Raw genomic sequence first — 16,781 nt, forward strand, 5'->3', positions numbered from 1 at the left:
CTTACTCTGTTACGCCATTGCAGAAGCTACTGTAGTTTGTAGCCCAGCTTTAGCCACCAGCAGGGCAACATCAACTAAAATAGCAGGGTTTAGGCTCTCAGCCCTATAATCCTATGCTTTCATAAAGTACAGAATGCAGAATTAACACCACAGCTAAGTGCCTCAGCAGTTTATGACTATACCAGACGTGTTTCATTACGCTTCTTTTCCTTGATGCTATCCAATCTTCTCATCTTCATTGCTGTACAGTATTTGTTCAGATAAAGTCCAGTGCCCAGGATGACTAATTGCAGATCTGTGCTCCAGATGGTCTGATTACAGGATGTGGTTAAAGTGACTTTTCAAACATTCACTGCAGCAATAGGGTTCTCAAAAAAGCCCCCCAAAAATCCCACCAACAAAACAGAACAAAAAAAGCCAACCCGACAGTCTTGCATTTTCAGGCCACCTGACAATAATTACATTCTCAGGCTGACTGATGTTGATGCCTGTTACATGTGCACCTGCTGTAGATGTAGTTAAGTTCTTGTGCCATGCTAGACAGAGAGTGTGATTAAAGTAGTAAATAAACTGTACGTCTCCCAGATCAGCATTCAGTGTATAAGATGTGGCTTCATACGTAGAATGTTTGCTGTTAATTTTAGATTACTTTCTGGATGGAAGCAATCAAGGAGAAATAAGCCATTTGCATTGCAAGTCTAATATAAACATTGTACTGTGTTTTTTCTGCTTGGATGAATTGCAGGTGTATATGTGGATGTGGGATTGATGATGATGTGGCGGATATGTTGGTTGTGAGGCAAATGAGTTACACTGCTTTTACTAAACCAGTGGCAACAAAAAAGTTGAGATAATCCTAAGAATATAGATTTTCATCTTGCAGCTTTTTGCACTTCATATCCTTTTAGTATTGTTAGAAAATGATGTCAAATATGTGGGACCAAAAAAAATTGCAATGCCACATGCAGAATAACACATGTTTAATCGATGGTGGTGGTGTACTCACTGATGACAAATATGCCATGGTTTGGCTATCCCAGGTATGTTGCAGAGCCGCACAGGCATGTCTGTGTTATTTGTACTTGGCATGGCTGGGACAAAAGGAAAATCAAATTTGACTTGCAAACAAATCTGTAGATTCACTAGTCACAAAGATACAAGGAATTGATTTTACTTAATTTTACATCAAGTAATGATATGATGCTTCTCTATACCAGGGATTGCATCTCAGCCTTGAAGAACTGCTATGCCACAGAGATTTTTGCCACAAGGATTTATTTATCATATTAACCTTTTAAAGAAGTAATCTTATTAAAAAATTCTGCAAAGGGTGGTATACTTTGGAGATCTTCCTGTGGCATCAGCAAAAGTTGTTTTAAAATATACTCAGGATAGTAAAGGTGTAGTAGGCAGAACTGTTCATTTCGGAATTTTGACCACAGAGGAATCCATTTATGTTAAAGTGTAAGTGACTTATGTGAATTTTAAAATATACATGACTTTTTAAACATACATGACTTTTGATGACTGAAAAACAGACAAATCATTCCTAGTTTTGAGAGATCATTTAAATATTCTTCAACAAATCAGTTACAAAAGTGTTCAGAAAGAGTTTGAGCAGATCTGCTTTCTCCAGAATTTTGCAGATACTTATGGCCAGATTCTTTACTAAGAGCAGAGGGAGCAGCTCCTTTTACAAAAATGAAGGCTTACCCATTCTGTCTTCTGAGTTTCCTGATAAAATAATCAGCTTGAACTAAACCAGGATTTTGTAGCATTTGCTGTGGGTCTGAACACAAAAGCAGTCTATGCTGTAAAAATTAAGTCAGGCTTTCCAGTCTGATTAGTTGAGTAGCGTCTACTTGTATTGGAATTTGAACATGTTTGTTTTCTTAAGCCAGTGTTTTTAAAAGCCGGGACCTGCATTTAGGATAGTAATGTGATAATTTGACTCCTCACCACATGATCTCATTTTCAAAGTTTTGAATACAAACATAAAAATTCTTGGCTTATGTTCATTGCAGAAAAGAGAGTCAAGAAATCAAAGAGATTAGTATCTGTTTTAGACTAGATACTTCAGGGGTTTTTTGTCTTTAAATGAAGGAACATCTGCAAGAGTATAAATGTGTCTGCTGAAAGTGTGGGGCCAGAGCAGTCCATATGAACAGTACCCTTGCCTGGTACTGAAAATGCCTTTGATTGTGATGTTTTTATGTCAAATAGAACATCTGCATTTCTTAGCAACAAGTTTAGTTACTTCATTTCCAATTTGTGATGACATAGTTCATTCTATGACATATAATTAATACTAAATAGCAAATTTTGATTCCAGTCTTTGTTATGCAGTCACTGAAAAGGAGGAAGTGGGGAGGGGGGAAGAAGAGATACATTATATACACAGAACTCATTAAAAGTGTTTTTTTCTATAGGTTTCTGAAATTATTTTCTTACATACCGCTTTTGTGACACACGACCTTTAATCCCATAATAAAATTCAAGTACAAATTGTCACAGTTGTTTTGTACATTTTATCTATCACAAGTGCTTACGTAAAATGGCTTTGTGCTCCTACAGGCATGGGTTAGTTCTTCCTGTCTGGGAAATTTTTTGCCATAAACATTGTGGTTATGATTATGATGAGTAAAGAAAAAGAGCTCATAATGGTACCTGTACTGTGAAGGAAAAAAGCAAAATACAGCATCTCTTCTTACTCCTAAAAGGCTAATGACATCACCTTTGATGTTAAAGGAGGAGCTTCTATGGACAGTGGTGGGCACCAGGTGACATCCTGGGTGTACCACTGTCATGCCTTAATGCTTTTGTGTATGATCATGCCTTGGCTAGTAATGGATTTTGGCAGAAAAACTACAGTAGGTGAACTGTAAAACTTTTGGGTAACATGACCCCATTTTCTTACATTATAACACCATGTTTTAATTCCCACACATAAAATATTCATTACTTACTATGTCTACTCTTTAATGATAAAGGGTAGCCTGGGTAGTAACTTCAGAACTTCTAATTCTAATATTCTATTTTGCTTTCATTTAGGACACATGACACTGAAGACTGCAGAAATTATTGCTAATTTTGGATATACTGTAACTGTGAATAGTTACATAGTTTGCAAACGGAATGATAATCCAAATTAAACCAAAAACTGTATACCCTTATTTTGGGAACATAAGTTTTTCTCTATTACACCTAATTCTTGTGAACTGTGCTCTGGTAATTGGTTAAACTCTTTGAGTTGACACCCTTACTTGCTCAAAGAAACATTGGCATGCAGTATATAGTCACTGTTGTTTGATCCAACCTCACAAGAACAGAATTAGATATTTGGCTAGGTTTCCTCCTAAATTAGAATCTTAGAGAGTCCAAATACCCTTAGGTACGTTTCATTACAAACATCTGAATTTTTTCCCATTCTTCAGTAATAACTATTTTAAAAAGTTTAGCCTCTTGAGCTTGTCTTAAGGTGAAAATTCATCTTTGCATTCAGACAATATGAAACCTGTGGCCTCCTCAGACTGCACGTTCTCTCTTGTTCAGAAAATGTTAAATAAATTATTGCTACATGATGGGTAGTCTAATGTAATAGGAAGTCCCATTATAGTGACTTTTTATGACTTGACACAGCCCTGGAGAGGATTGGTCCTGTATGTGATATGTTCCTTCACAAGGTTGGAGGGGGTGCGTGGGCACACACATGCACAGAGGAGCTGGAACGACCCGGAGAAGGGTTAGTGCATCTCTGAGTGCATGGCCATCGTACTCATGGGTGATCCTTGGAGCTGAGCTGGACACTGCTCTAGCTCTGCCTCTGGGACAGCTCAGGCTCAGCAGAGGTTCTTGGTTTGAGCCTGAAGTCCTTGCCAGGACAAACAGTACACCCTGACTTAGAAGAATAATCCTTTCTCTTCAGCACTGCATCAAGGACTTTGTGTGGATTACCAACTCGGTCATCTCCACTTTAATTTTCCGGTGCCTTGGTCTAATAAGCCTCCACCAGTTGCACGTTTCCTTAGATCAGTCCTACCTCCCATGTTACTTATATTCTCCTCACCCATTTCTACGATAATCTTAGAGGAGTAAATGAGCTACCTTCCCTGCCAGTTCTGTGGAATCTTACTTGGGGCTGAGCAATGTGCTGTCCATTAGGGAAAGGAAATGTATTCCTTGCCACAGCTTCTCTAACACAGCGTGGAGATTAATATTCTCTCCTACTTGCACGGGATCTTTGCTAAGTGTAACAAATTTAACAAGAGTTAAATTGTATATATATGTACATATAGTATGTATATGTAAGTATATATATGTATTCATGCTATACATAGCAGACTTTAAGGGAGGAACTTGTGTTTGCTTTTGAAACACTGACTTTCTTACACTGGAAGGTCATTTAACTGCCTTCTTAGAATTACTGAAATATGTATTGATTTCAGGGGCTTTTATTATTTTCACTATTCTATGCCTTCTACCTTGCCCTCTTTTCTATCAATAGGTAACAGACTATCCCTAGGTCTGGTATATAAATTAATAAATGAATAAAGTACATGTAGAGATCAGCAAGATTACAAATATCAAGAAAGATGGATGCTTAGGTCAGAATAAACCTTCACTAACACTGCCCCCCCGCCCCCAAACAAATGAAAAAAAAAGAAACAAACCCCAACTCAAAAAATCCCCACAAAAATAACAATTACTTTTTTAAAAATGGATAAAGGTGAACTAGCTAGGGAAGAATAAATGGCACAGACAGCTCATCAGTATTACTCTGTGGGATGTCAGACAGCTCTCCTTGCTTGGTACATTAAGGAGACTGGACAAACATTGGTATGTGGGCTGGAGGGAACAACTGTGTTGCTGCAGATAGATGGGCTGCATGCCATAACAGAATTTACCGGTGGAAAATACTCACGATTTTCACTTGAAGCCTTACAGAGTCACAGATGACAAGCTGTTGTAGTGGAAGGAAGGCATCAAGGCTGCCAGAGAAACACCTTTATAATCTCTCCTCTCGAGGGTGTGAATGGCAAGTGGGAACATAGCTTGGAGTTGCTCATTGTAAGAAATCCCATTTCCACTGACAGGCATTTCCTCTTGGATGTACTGGATTGTTCTCCTCTTCCTCCTCCTCCTCCTCCTCCTCCCTGAACCCCAGCACTCCCTGGCTGCCTTCATGCCTACACAGGGGGCAAGATAAAGCAGCCTTGGTGTCTTTGCAGGCTGCCTAGTTTGCCTAAGTCATAAAAATACAGCATGGCATTTTAACCCTGATCACAGAATCACAGAGTCAGTTACGCTGGGAAGGACATCTGAGACCATGGAGTCCAACCTATGACCCAACACCCCCCTGTCGAGTAGACCATGGGACTGAGTGCCACATCCAGTCTCTCCTTAAACACCTCCACCATGATCCTTCTAGGTACTCAAAGCCTGGCTCTGACACTGGCTGGAAGTGCTTTTTGTCTTTCATGCTTCAGACCAATTCACCCCAGTGTACAAAATTCCAGTTGCGTAATCACAATGAAAAACCATATGGGGGATAAATTTTAAATCTGCTACAGAGAATTTTCAAGGAAATCCCTTCTTCCCTGGTACCTCTGCTAAGAACATTTAAAATACTTCCCTGCTGCTAAAAGAACCCTGAGGAAATGAGCAGCTGGTTGTGTGTTAACTTCACCTCACTTCAGCAGAGAGCGATGATTTTAGTGCAAAATTAGAAATTGCGCTGGTAAGACAAAGAGAAAAGATGGGCTGGAAACATTCTGGCACAATGCCATCTTCGTATCTGTTACAGACGCTGCAGATAGAATAAGGGAAGTGCAGAGGAAAAGCAAGGCTGTCAGCTGCAAGTTGGTGTCTTCACGCCTCTCATATATTTGGAACATTTTGTATTGTGCCTTCCTTTGTTAGATGACATGTATTTTTTATTTCAGTGTGTCTTCTAATGAGAAGAGATGTCTGGTTCAATAATACTACCTTGTGTTTATCTACGGCAGTTAATGAATTAAAGGGGTCATTATGCTGGCTAGTCCATAAATATGATGGCAAATTATGTGAAGAAGCATTTGAGGGCAACCTGAAAACATTTGAATGGCACCCCCTGCATTTATTTTCCTGTTACTTACAATAACCTTACCATTTACAAATTTTACAGGGATAATTCAAATAAAACAAAATTAGAATTCTGCTTTAGGCAGGCAAATTTGCATTTAATAAAAGTCATAAGTGGAAAAGCAATTAAATTACAGTAGGTTTTTTAAAGGATCCCTCTTCCTATATAAATATATATTGCAATTACTCTTAACCTTCACTGCTGTATGGTTGAAGTTTCATGTCTAGTCCCTCACTTCCCTCTCAGAAGCAAAGGCAAGGCAAATAATACATTTTTCCAGATATATCTACTGAACAAAACTTGCAGTGCATACATGTGTGTGTTTGTATGTTTGGATATGAGTAATTTCAAGTAAATAGAAGCATCATTATCATATTGTTCAAAGCAAAGCAGATTATTCTTCTCAGTCACCTTCTGATTTAAACACTGTAACTGGTGCTTAGTTTATGCTGGCTGGCTGCCAAGTGAAAGCAATTATGTGCAATAACAGCAAAATTAAGAGGTGAGTGTTGCTGTTTTACAGCAGGACATGGCAAAACCCATTTCCTTCTGTCATCTGTATCTTGATTACACACACACAGTCACACAGGCAAGCTGTCTTACACACACATGCGTGCACACATTCTTGTTCTTTGTCGTTTGCTGTCTTTCCTGTGGGTTTTAACTTGAGGTCACTGAAACCAGAAAAGAGGAAGAATACAGACCAGAGTGTCTGAAAGCAAATGAGAATAAACATCTTACTTTGTGGGGGAAGGACAGAAAAAAAAAAAAAAAAAGAAGAAAATAAAAGAGCAAAACAAAAAGCCTATCCCAGTTATTGTTCTAACTGTGATAATTGTTTTTTGGTCACTGACAGGTGTCCTAGTGGTAAACGTTACATGGAGGAACAAGACTTACGTGGGAACACTGTTGGACTGCACAAAGCATGACTGGGCCCCTCCTAGGTAGGCAAACATTCTGAGTCTGTTTTTTCTCTGCTGTATTTTAACCCCTAATCTCAGGCAAGAGACGGTACAGAGATTAATAAAACACAACTGGTTATAATTGAAAACATGCACCAGCAAAACGAATAGTTCTCTGTTCCAGGGTGAAATGTGGGGTGGAAGTTCTTTTTTATTTTACTTTTGTGTTTTTGAGAGGGGAGGGGAAATACATGGGATTCAGTCAGAGAGCAGTTAATTTCAAAATACATTTCTTAAGTTAACAAAATTTTTTGCTCCATTGTTCTAATTAGCCGTCCTTGCCATTTTTGTCCTTTTTTCATGTCTTTGCCTTTGACACTGTAATATTCTCATTTGTCAGAAGAACATCTTTCCTTTAACATGTGACGGTCCTCTTATGAGACGTGGTGGTGGTGGTTTTTTTTTTTTAGTTCACGGCTCCTGCTGATGAAATCTATTGTTTGCACAGGTTTTGTGAATCGCCAACGAGTGACCTGGAAATGCGTGGAGGACGGGGCAGGGGGAAGCGGGCAAGGTCCGCTGCAGCTGCGGCTGTACCTGGGAATGATGCGAGTTTTGCAGAGTCCAGAGGACTTCAGAATAAAAATCGAGGTGGTGCCAATGGGAAGGGGAGGAGGGGCAGCCTTAACGCAAGTGGGCGCAGAACACCCCCAAACTGCGCCATGGATGAAGTCAAAGCCAGCCCCTCGTCCACAAACAAGAGGAAATCTAAGCCTCCTATGGAGCTAGATTTGAACTCCAGTTCAGAGGACAATAAGTCTGGAAAACGCATTCGTACTAACTCTAGAAGCACTCCTACCACCCCACAGGGGAAACCTGAGGCTACTTTTTTGGACCAAGGCTGCTCTTCCCCAGTGTTGATTGACTGTCCTCACCCCAACTGCAACAAGAAGTACAAGCACATTAATGGATTGCGTTACCATCAGGCTCATGCACACTTAGACCCAGAAAACAAACTGGAGTTTGAGCCTGACAGTGAAGACAAAATTTCAGACTGCGAGGAAGCACTGAGTAATGTGGCACTTGAATGCAGTGAGCAAAGCACAAATTTGCCAGGCTTTGATCCGCTAAAAGCACCGACATCTCCTTCCTCCATTGCTACCCCAGGGACCCCCAAGGGAAAAAGGGAACTGACCAGCAATGGCCCTGGTTCAGTTATCAGTTCCAAAACTGGCAAGAATTCTGGCAAAAAGAAGGGTCTGAACAGTGAATTGAACAGCCTTCCAGTAATTTCTAACATGGCAGCCACACTGGATAATTGCTCAGTAGCAGATGGCAATTTGCAAACCGAAATGCCGAAATTGGAGGCTGAAGGGTTAATTGACAAGAAGAGTTCGGGTGATAAAGGGAAGAAATCGAACAATTGCAAAGTGGATAAAAACCTTTCCAAACTGAAAACAGCCAGGCCCATTGCCCCAGCGCCAGCACCAACTCCTCCCCAGTTAATAGCTATACCTACTACAGCCTTTACAACCACCACTACAGGGACAATACCAGGACTGCCCTCTCTAACAACTACTATTGTTCAGGCTACACCAAAGAGCCCTCCACTGAAACCTATTCAACCAAAGCCCACAATTATGGGAGAGCCAAGCACTGTAAACCCAGCTCTCACATCACTCAAAGACAAGAAGAAAAAGGAGAAGCGAAAGCTGAAGGACAAAGAAAGCAAAGAGACGGGCAGCCCCAAGATGGATTCTAAGCTGGGGAAGCTGGAGGATTCAAAAGGGTCTGGAAAAGACTTATCTGGACATTTTTTAAAGGACCATCTCAACAAGAATGAAGTGCTAGCTAATGGACTGTCAGAGTCTCAAGAGAGCAGGATGGCAAGTATTAAGGCTGAAGCTGATAAAGTTTACACATTCACAGACAATGCGCCCAGCCCTTCCATAGGGAGTGCCTCCAGGATGGAATGCAGCACTTTGGTGAATGGACAATCTGCCATGGCCCCACTGCACGTGTTGACACAGAATGGTGCAGACAGCACGGCCGCTAAAACCAACAGCCCTGCTTACTCAGATATTTCTGATGCAGCTGATGATGGTGGCTCTGACAGCAGGTCAGAGGGCATGAGGTCAAAGGCCAGCTCTCCATCAGATATTATTTCTAATAAAGATGGTGTTGTAAAAGGACATTCTTCAACCACAGCACAATCAGCTCAAGCAAAAGAGTCTCATTCTCCCTATTACCATGGCTACGATCCTTATTATTCCCCAAGTTACTTGCACTCTGGACAGGTCAGTGCCCCAGCAGCTGGGAACAACAGTACCCCACAGGGGCTGAAGATTAAAAAAGAGGCTGAGGAAGAGGCTGAAAAGAAAGAGAAGGCAGAATCGTCAGATGCCAAGAAAAGCGAAAGCACTTCCTCTAATTTGCAGCCACAACACCAGTCAGTAATAACTCAAAGACACCCTGCACTTGCTCAGTCACTTTATTATGGACAGTATGCCTATGGGCTCTATATGGACCAAAAGTCCTTAATGGCCTCCAACCCTGCTTACAGGCAGCAGTATGAAAAATATTATGAGGACCAGAGACTAGCAGAACAGAAAATAGCACAAAGTGGGAGGGACTGTGAAAGGAAGAATGACCCCCCCTTGAAGGAGATTGGGAAGGATGACAACAAGCAAAAAAATATTCCATCTGCTACTATTTCAAAGGCCCCTTCAACTCCAGAGTCCAGCAAAAATAACACTAAAATAGGGTCTTCAGTTCCTAACAAAGGTGAGGAGACAAGCAAATCACAGATCCTTTCCAATCACCAGCAGCAGCTTCAGTCTGACACTTTCAAAGCCAAACAAATGGAAAACCACCAGCTTATAAAGGAGGCTGTGGAGATGAAATCTGTTATGGACTCCATGAAGCAAACAGGAGTAGATCCAACCACAAGATTTAAACAGGTAAGATCACAGGAAATGGAACAAGAGTGTCTTGGTTTATCTTTTAAGTCATGTGAGATTTTCTCCCTGATTCTGCTATGTTCTTCTGCCTCTGCAGCCAAACAAACTCCACCATCCTTTTTTCATGCTGGATGGTATTGTAGTCTGTGAATAAACCTTCCAGATGAGCTGTTTGAAAAGAACAAAAAAATAAATTAAAAAGTCTAGTGAGGTGGTGACAGAACCCAGGCTTAAGACCTGAATAGACTATTTTAAATTATATGCATGAATAAAATAGAATTAGATTTCTCTTTTAGATGTAAATTCTAAGCATTTTGCTTAGTTCAGAAATGAGAAATTTCAAGCAAAATAAGCAGCTTTCATTGTAAGAGGACTTAAAGTAGATTTGAAACATGGTTTGAAGTGTTTCTTTTTCTTGTTAAATGACAGTTGGCATTTACTAAAGATGGGTGAGCTGGTTCTTTGAAGAGTTGGCTTAAAGCACAGCTCTTTATCTTAACCCAAGGTGACCTTTCTGAAGCAGTTAAGTTCCCCTTCTCTCCTCAACCAACCTCAAGCCCCTACAGACCTACACAATGGATGAAATCCTCTCTCCATTGAAGTCAGCTATAGTTTTGCCATTGACTTCAGTGTAACCAGAATTTTATCCAGTGGCTTCATGCTGACCTTCGTAGATGTCACATTGCCTTCATTTGAGGCAATGCCACTGTCTCCGTGCTCTGAACTGGAGCCTCAATGCTCGGTGCTTTCATGTTCTGGTCTATGGTACATCCCAGACCTCACCCTTACGGGCTGTCTTTCAAGGTACAGTGGGGTCAGGGGAGTGGGAGTAGCAAGCTCTAAAGGAAGTGGGATGGTACAGCCCTAAGCAGGAGAAGATTTCTGCTGATTCAAGTGAGTATTTGAACCAGACTGTCCAAGTGTTTAGTTGTGTGCTTATATTTCTGTGGCGTGTGCCATAACTGTCTGTCAGTTGGAGAAAATGTTTACAATTAGCTCTTCTGTATACTGTATTAGAAAAATAAGTCTTTCTGTTACTTCTCCATACCAATTTGCTGTGGTGCTGTAAAGAACTCACATACCTAATTCTATCATGTTTATAAACTGGTCTGTGTAATATATTATGTAAAAAAGTATTTACAGTGCCCAGTACATGTTCATTAAACCATGTGATCCTGATCCAGTAAATACTTCCCCATCTGTAACTTTACGAACTTGTCAGCTGAAAAAGTCTGCTTTAATGTCTGACTTCCACTGATTCCTGCATGTTTGTAATGTCAGAGGCAGTATTAGGATCTTTCCAGCTAGATCAGCTTTTCATGTGCATTGTTCCAGGTATTCTAAGTGCTCTGGCATATCATTAGCCAGCTCTAATTTTGTGGTTCACAGATACTTTTTCCTCTCTAGTGGGAAAAATCTCTCCGTGGGCTTTAATTAAAATGTTTTATGAATAACATGGTCTCAGAACTTTATTACATTGCATATGTATTTCATTATTAAACTAGTTAAAGGCATGAAGGAGGATATAAGATGAAGCAATTGAATTAAATTTTGATAATAGACTCTTGCTCCTTCATGGGAATATTGGTTTGACTTTGAGCTCGAGGCACTCTGTAGCAAGCAATCCTCTCCTCTATGTAATAGGGATATGGTATTAAAGCAGCTATTAAAAATACATTAACTGAAATATGGGAAATATCAATAACAAACTTAGTTCTACGTCCAAGTTCAGAACAATCTTTTTCTCCTCTGTATTAGGATCCAGATTCACGAACATGGCATCATTATGTCTATCAGCCCAAATACCTTGATCAGCAAAAATCAGAAGAACTTGATCGTGAGAAAAAGTTAAAAGAAGACAGCCCTAGAAAAACACCTAACAAGGAAAGTTCCCTGCCTAACCTTCCTGTCTCATTAGCAAGCATTAAAGAGGAGCCTAAAGAGGTCAAGCGTTCTGATTCTCAATCAGTGGATGAGAGCAAGATAAAAAACGATGATCAAAAGACTCCTGTAAATTGGAAGGACTCTCGGGGTGCTAGAGTAGCAGTTTCCTCACCAATGAGTCAGCATCAGTCATACATCCAGTACTTGCATGCTTATCCGTATCCGCAGATGTACGATCCCAACCATCCAGCCTATCGCGCAGTCTCTCCTGTCCTAATGCACAGCTATCCTGGTATGTATTCTGAAATTCGTCTTGCGCTCTAGTTAAGATTTGCATCCTCACGTTCGCAAAATCTGCATTTTAATATTTCTGTTAGTAGCTAGGGTAAATTAGAAATTTCATGGGTGACGTTGTGTTGCTTGTGCTTCCACTAGGGAAAGTTCTGTAGATGAAACTGATTTAATACAAGATGTTCCTTTTATGAACTCTCAAGTTTCTCAACATTTGACAGTCTGCTGTTGCTGTTAGACTGACAGGTAGTTTATTGCCTATAAAAATATTCTAAGCACTTACTGTCAGAACCATTATAGTTACTATTCCTTTTACTAAAGAGGACCCATAAATGTCTGAAATGGCTATCAACTCAACCCTCTTTATAACCTCCATTCATCAGGGTAAATTAGGTAATATGAAATTGAAGAGCAGCGGTGCCATTTGGTAGTCATGTGATCTACTTTTGATGTTATTCTCAGTTCTGACATTGTCTCCTCCTACCCTGATAAAATAAAAATGTAAAAACAGTAACTTGATGTGGTATTTATTGTTTACCTGCAGGGGCCTATCTGTCTCCAGGATTTCATTATCCAGTTTATGGGAAGATGTCAGGGAGAGAAGAGACAGAGAAGGTCAATACCAGCCCAAGCATCAATGCAAAATCAACCACTGAGTCCAAAGCACTGGATTTGCTCCAGCAGCATGCCAACCAGTATCGCAGCAAGTCACCTGTTGTAAGGCTTCGTCCATTCTTATTGAAGAGTTTTACGTACAGGGAGGGGTAGAGCAGGAACGTAATCATAGGAAGCACACAATCTGGCATCAAGCTGTGAATGCATGATTCTTCTTTATAGTACTGCTTACAGTAAAAGCAATTTATAGTCAGGATGCTTCTGTGGCATGAACGGGTAGTGACACACACATCTAACACAGTTCTGTGCTGAGTTTTCCTATCTTGAATGGACTCATACAGAAATACAGATTCAGAGAGACCTCCTGGTGCACAGATTTTTGCAGTTAAACAGGAAACTCCGGCCTGGAAACAGATAATGAAATGAAAAGTTGGGCTATGGGATTTGATAATATCCCCTCCTTGTATTTGCCAAGAATTCACATTTTCCAAGTAGCTGATTACCAGCCCCATTTCTGAAGATTTACAAACAAGATTTACAAAGTTGGAACAAATACTGTTATTTCACTTTCAGATAAGTTGGTGCTGGTTTTAATTGTGAACAAATCACTGACTCTCATTCTATTTTTAAAAAGGTTTTTCTACTATTCAGTCAAACTTGATCCCCAGAACGTTTTAGAAGATTGAGGATTTATTAACATCCCTTTTCAGCAGCTCACCTAGGTTGCTCAAGCATTGGCAAGCCAGCCGAGCTTCAGGGAGCCCAAAACTAGAAATCACTGTGGTGTCTTCAAGATGCAGTGTGTTGCCCCAAAATCTCTGTGCATTGGGAAATCTTCCATTAGCCAGAAAGACTAGCCTTAGACTAGAATCAAGTGCAAATACTCCAGTAGAGATACTTCTTCAGAAAAAAATTAGCTTAATCATTTGGATTCAAAAGGTTTTTGACAGGTACTAGCACATGGTTTTGTTGTGATTTCATCCCTTCTAAAATTCTCACATCAGTTTTATTTCAATTTCTATTACTAGCCTGTGGAAAAATCACCAGCTGAGCGTGAACGGGAAGCAGAAAGGGAGCGAGACCGCCATTCTCCTTTCAGCCAGAGGCATCTCCACACACACCACCATACACATGTTGGAATGGGCTACCCCCTTATACCTGGACAGTATGACCCATTTCAAGGTGAGCAGAAATTTTCAGTGGATGGGATTGGTTTGCCTCATGGAATTGTTGCCTTGACATTGGAAATCATGCCTACATGAAGCATTTTGAATGGAGATCCTGTTGTTAAATCAGAAGTGCTTTACACTTAGGAAGGGTTAAAAATTCATGGCATGTGCTAGCAATAAATTAATAGCTTCATGCCTGAGAAATACCAAGTTTTGTTTCCAAAACTGGGTGTCAGAACATTATTAAAGATGTACGAGTTAGGCTGTCATCCACATGAATGTTTTGATTCCTCCCACAAACTGACATTAACTGGCTGAAACACAGTAAAAAATCCAAACCAAACAACCTCCTTTTTGTATAATTAGGGTTGTGTAAGCAATGGAGGAAGTGTAGCAAAGACAAAAGCTTTTTATACTGAACATATTTTATGTACAAGGCATTGCAGTCACAAGGGTTTGTGCTTGTTATAATTTGACTGTTTGAAAGAGGAGTCTTTGTATTTTGGCAAATGCCATGCACAAAGTTCAGTCAGGGAAAAAGCAGCACAGTGAGATACGATTTATTCTCCCTAGGTTTTATACCAGTCTTTGAATGTTTTTTCTCTAACCGTGGACTCTAGCTGAATTAAAAGGAGGTTTCCTCCCATGCAGCAAAGTATGTGCTACCACAATTGGTGGCTAAATGACATTTCTTCTTTACATTCACTTGGTGCCTCAGTACTTATTTTTCCTGTGTAAAAATCTTGACATTTCTCAGTGTGATTCAATGATTCCATATGCCTTTTGGGATGCATTATGCTTGTTCAGTAGCAAAACTGTAAAAATGGTAAGTTATTATGAATGTATTGTATCCTGAGCAGCTGGCATGTCGTTTCTGTAATTCACTGTGACTTTTGATTCTTGTTGTTTCCTGGTACCTATTATTTCTACTGAGCTTCCTATTCATGAACTCATACAAACCACTTAGCATCATGCAGTGCAGTATTTGGAAAGAAGTAAGTCAAAATGCTGTAATTTCTTCTAGAATATCTATCAAAGACAATTCAGTTTATTACAGAAAGATATATTGATCATACCGGGCAGGCTGTCTTAACAATGTTCCCTGCAATATTTGCCATTTATGTAGTGTTAACCCCCGCCACACTTTCTGGCTGTTTGCTTTAGAGATCCTTCCTACCATTTCTCTGAGCACAAAAATCCATTAAAACCAGACGTACATCAGCATTCCTTTGTTTTTTCTTTCCCTCAGGATTGACCTCTGCTGCCCTTGTTGCCACTCAGCAGGTGGCTGCACAGGCATCTGCATCTGGTATGTTTCCTGCACAAAGAAGGTAAATAGACAATAAATTATATATCGTAACATAGACAGGAGAAAGCAAATCATAGAGTTTTTAGCCTGATAGTGTGCATTTCCTTGTACAACACAGTTTTTAAGGTTGAGGAAAAGCTTGGTACTTTGGGTTAATTGCAGTTTTGTTCTCCTTAGAATGACATTTTGTCCTTCCTTAGTTGTGTTCTTTAACTGTAACACAGGTCATTAAGAAAGAACAAGTAGTCTGTCTTCTGACATTTTCCATAGAGTGTGTTTTAAGGATTGGTATTAAGAGAAAACAAGAGATTATGAAATACTATATAAGATCCAAATTTTTAATGAAATTATTTTAAAATTAATGTTCAGTTGACTACATGAATGACCAGAATAACTTAGTATTTTATCTATTCTGCAAGTTGGCCTGGTTTGCTGATCTTGCTTTCAGGGAGGTTTGTTTGGGAGCCTGTTAGAAATGGCTTCATATTTAAGTTACACACCCATTTCACACATTTGCCTCTCAGTTATTTACTAGGTTGTCAAGAGGAAAACTTCTGTATCATGATAATCCCATATCCAGTGAAAATCCCAAAGCATCTTTTAACATTAGGGTTTTGTTCATAGCTGCCATATTAAACCTCAGAGTTTAATGTATTAAATAGAACTGTGAAGGTCCCTGTTACAGGTGTCTGTCTGCAAGCTGATGCTGAAACAAGCAACCATTAGCTGGAATTATTTGAGTAAGAAAGGTTTGTAGCCCTGAAAGAGCTGATGGATGATAGGGTATCAGAACAGAGGATAAATCCTGGCACAGGTTACTTCTTAGGATGTGGTTCCTGGTAGGGGAGGGATGAGGACACAGCTTGGTGTCTTTTCTTCTTGGGTTTGAGAATACTTGTACAGATTTCATTTCATGATGCATTCAAAGTGCAGGACAAAAAGTGTGAGGAAAGGATGCTGCTTACTAAAACCTTTTTCCTTCTCTTTTCAGAGAATGATGAATTTGGGGATGAACATTGTCATGTGACTGGATCACATGAGGAAGCGCTTTATTACAGACATCAGTTCCATGGTGTTAATTTGAAATGCCTTAATGGCAGGCAAAAACCAGTCATTTCATTTTTGTAAATTGCAGATTTTATCACAGAGTAACAAATGTTGCTGTAATTAGACTTCTGTTTTTATATATATATATATATGCGTATATATATATATACATATATATATAAAAATATATATATATTCTTTACTTTTTTTGTATCAGTACCAAGGCTCGCACACAGGGTCTGCTGCTAAGTTGCGAACCACACACTAAATGGAGATATGTATTTGTCATGTTTAGAAGGCGTTAACTGCAAAAGGCTGTTTGTTTCTTTTCTCTTCTTCTTCCCTTTCTTTTTCTTCTCTCTTTTTTCCTTTCCAATTGTAAATAAATAATGTTATGTATCAGTGTGCCTGAACCTTGCATACCCTTCTGGTATTTCCCACAAGCTCTCAGAGAGGCTAACTGTGATGACACTTTGGTACAAT

The 16,781-nt window shown here is 39.7% G+C and overlaps 1 protein-coding gene across 1 annotated transcript in view; it reads left to right on the forward strand.

Moving 5' to 3' along the window:
• The window catches only part of ZNF608 (zinc finger protein 608), an 81,450-nt gene extending 66,173 nt beyond the window's left edge, over positions 1–15,277 (forward strand). Inside the window, exons 4-9 of the mRNA XM_042012869.1 lie at positions 6,978–7,065; positions 7,532–9,983; positions 11,742–12,159; positions 12,703–12,875; positions 13,802–13,955; positions 15,192–15,277. Of these exons, the coding sequence (XP_041868803.1) occupies positions 6,978–7,065; positions 7,532–9,983; positions 11,742–12,159; positions 12,703–12,875; positions 13,802–13,955; positions 15,192–15,277 (3,371 nt within the window). The remainder of the gene's footprint in view (positions 1–6,977; positions 7,066–7,531; positions 9,984–11,741; positions 12,160–12,702; positions 12,876–13,801; positions 13,956–15,191) is intronic.
• Positions 15,278–16,781: the final 1,504 nt, after the last annotated feature.

This window comes from Corvus kubaryi, unplaced genomic scaffold (genome assembly GCF_017639235.1).
Source record: "Corvus kubaryi isolate FWS band 111438036 unplaced genomic scaffold, C.kubaryi_AGA036_p1.0 split1-37296, whole genome shotgun sequence".
In the NCBI taxonomy this organism is placed as follows: Eukaryota; Metazoa; Chordata; class Aves; order Passeriformes; family Corvidae; genus Corvus; species Corvus kubaryi.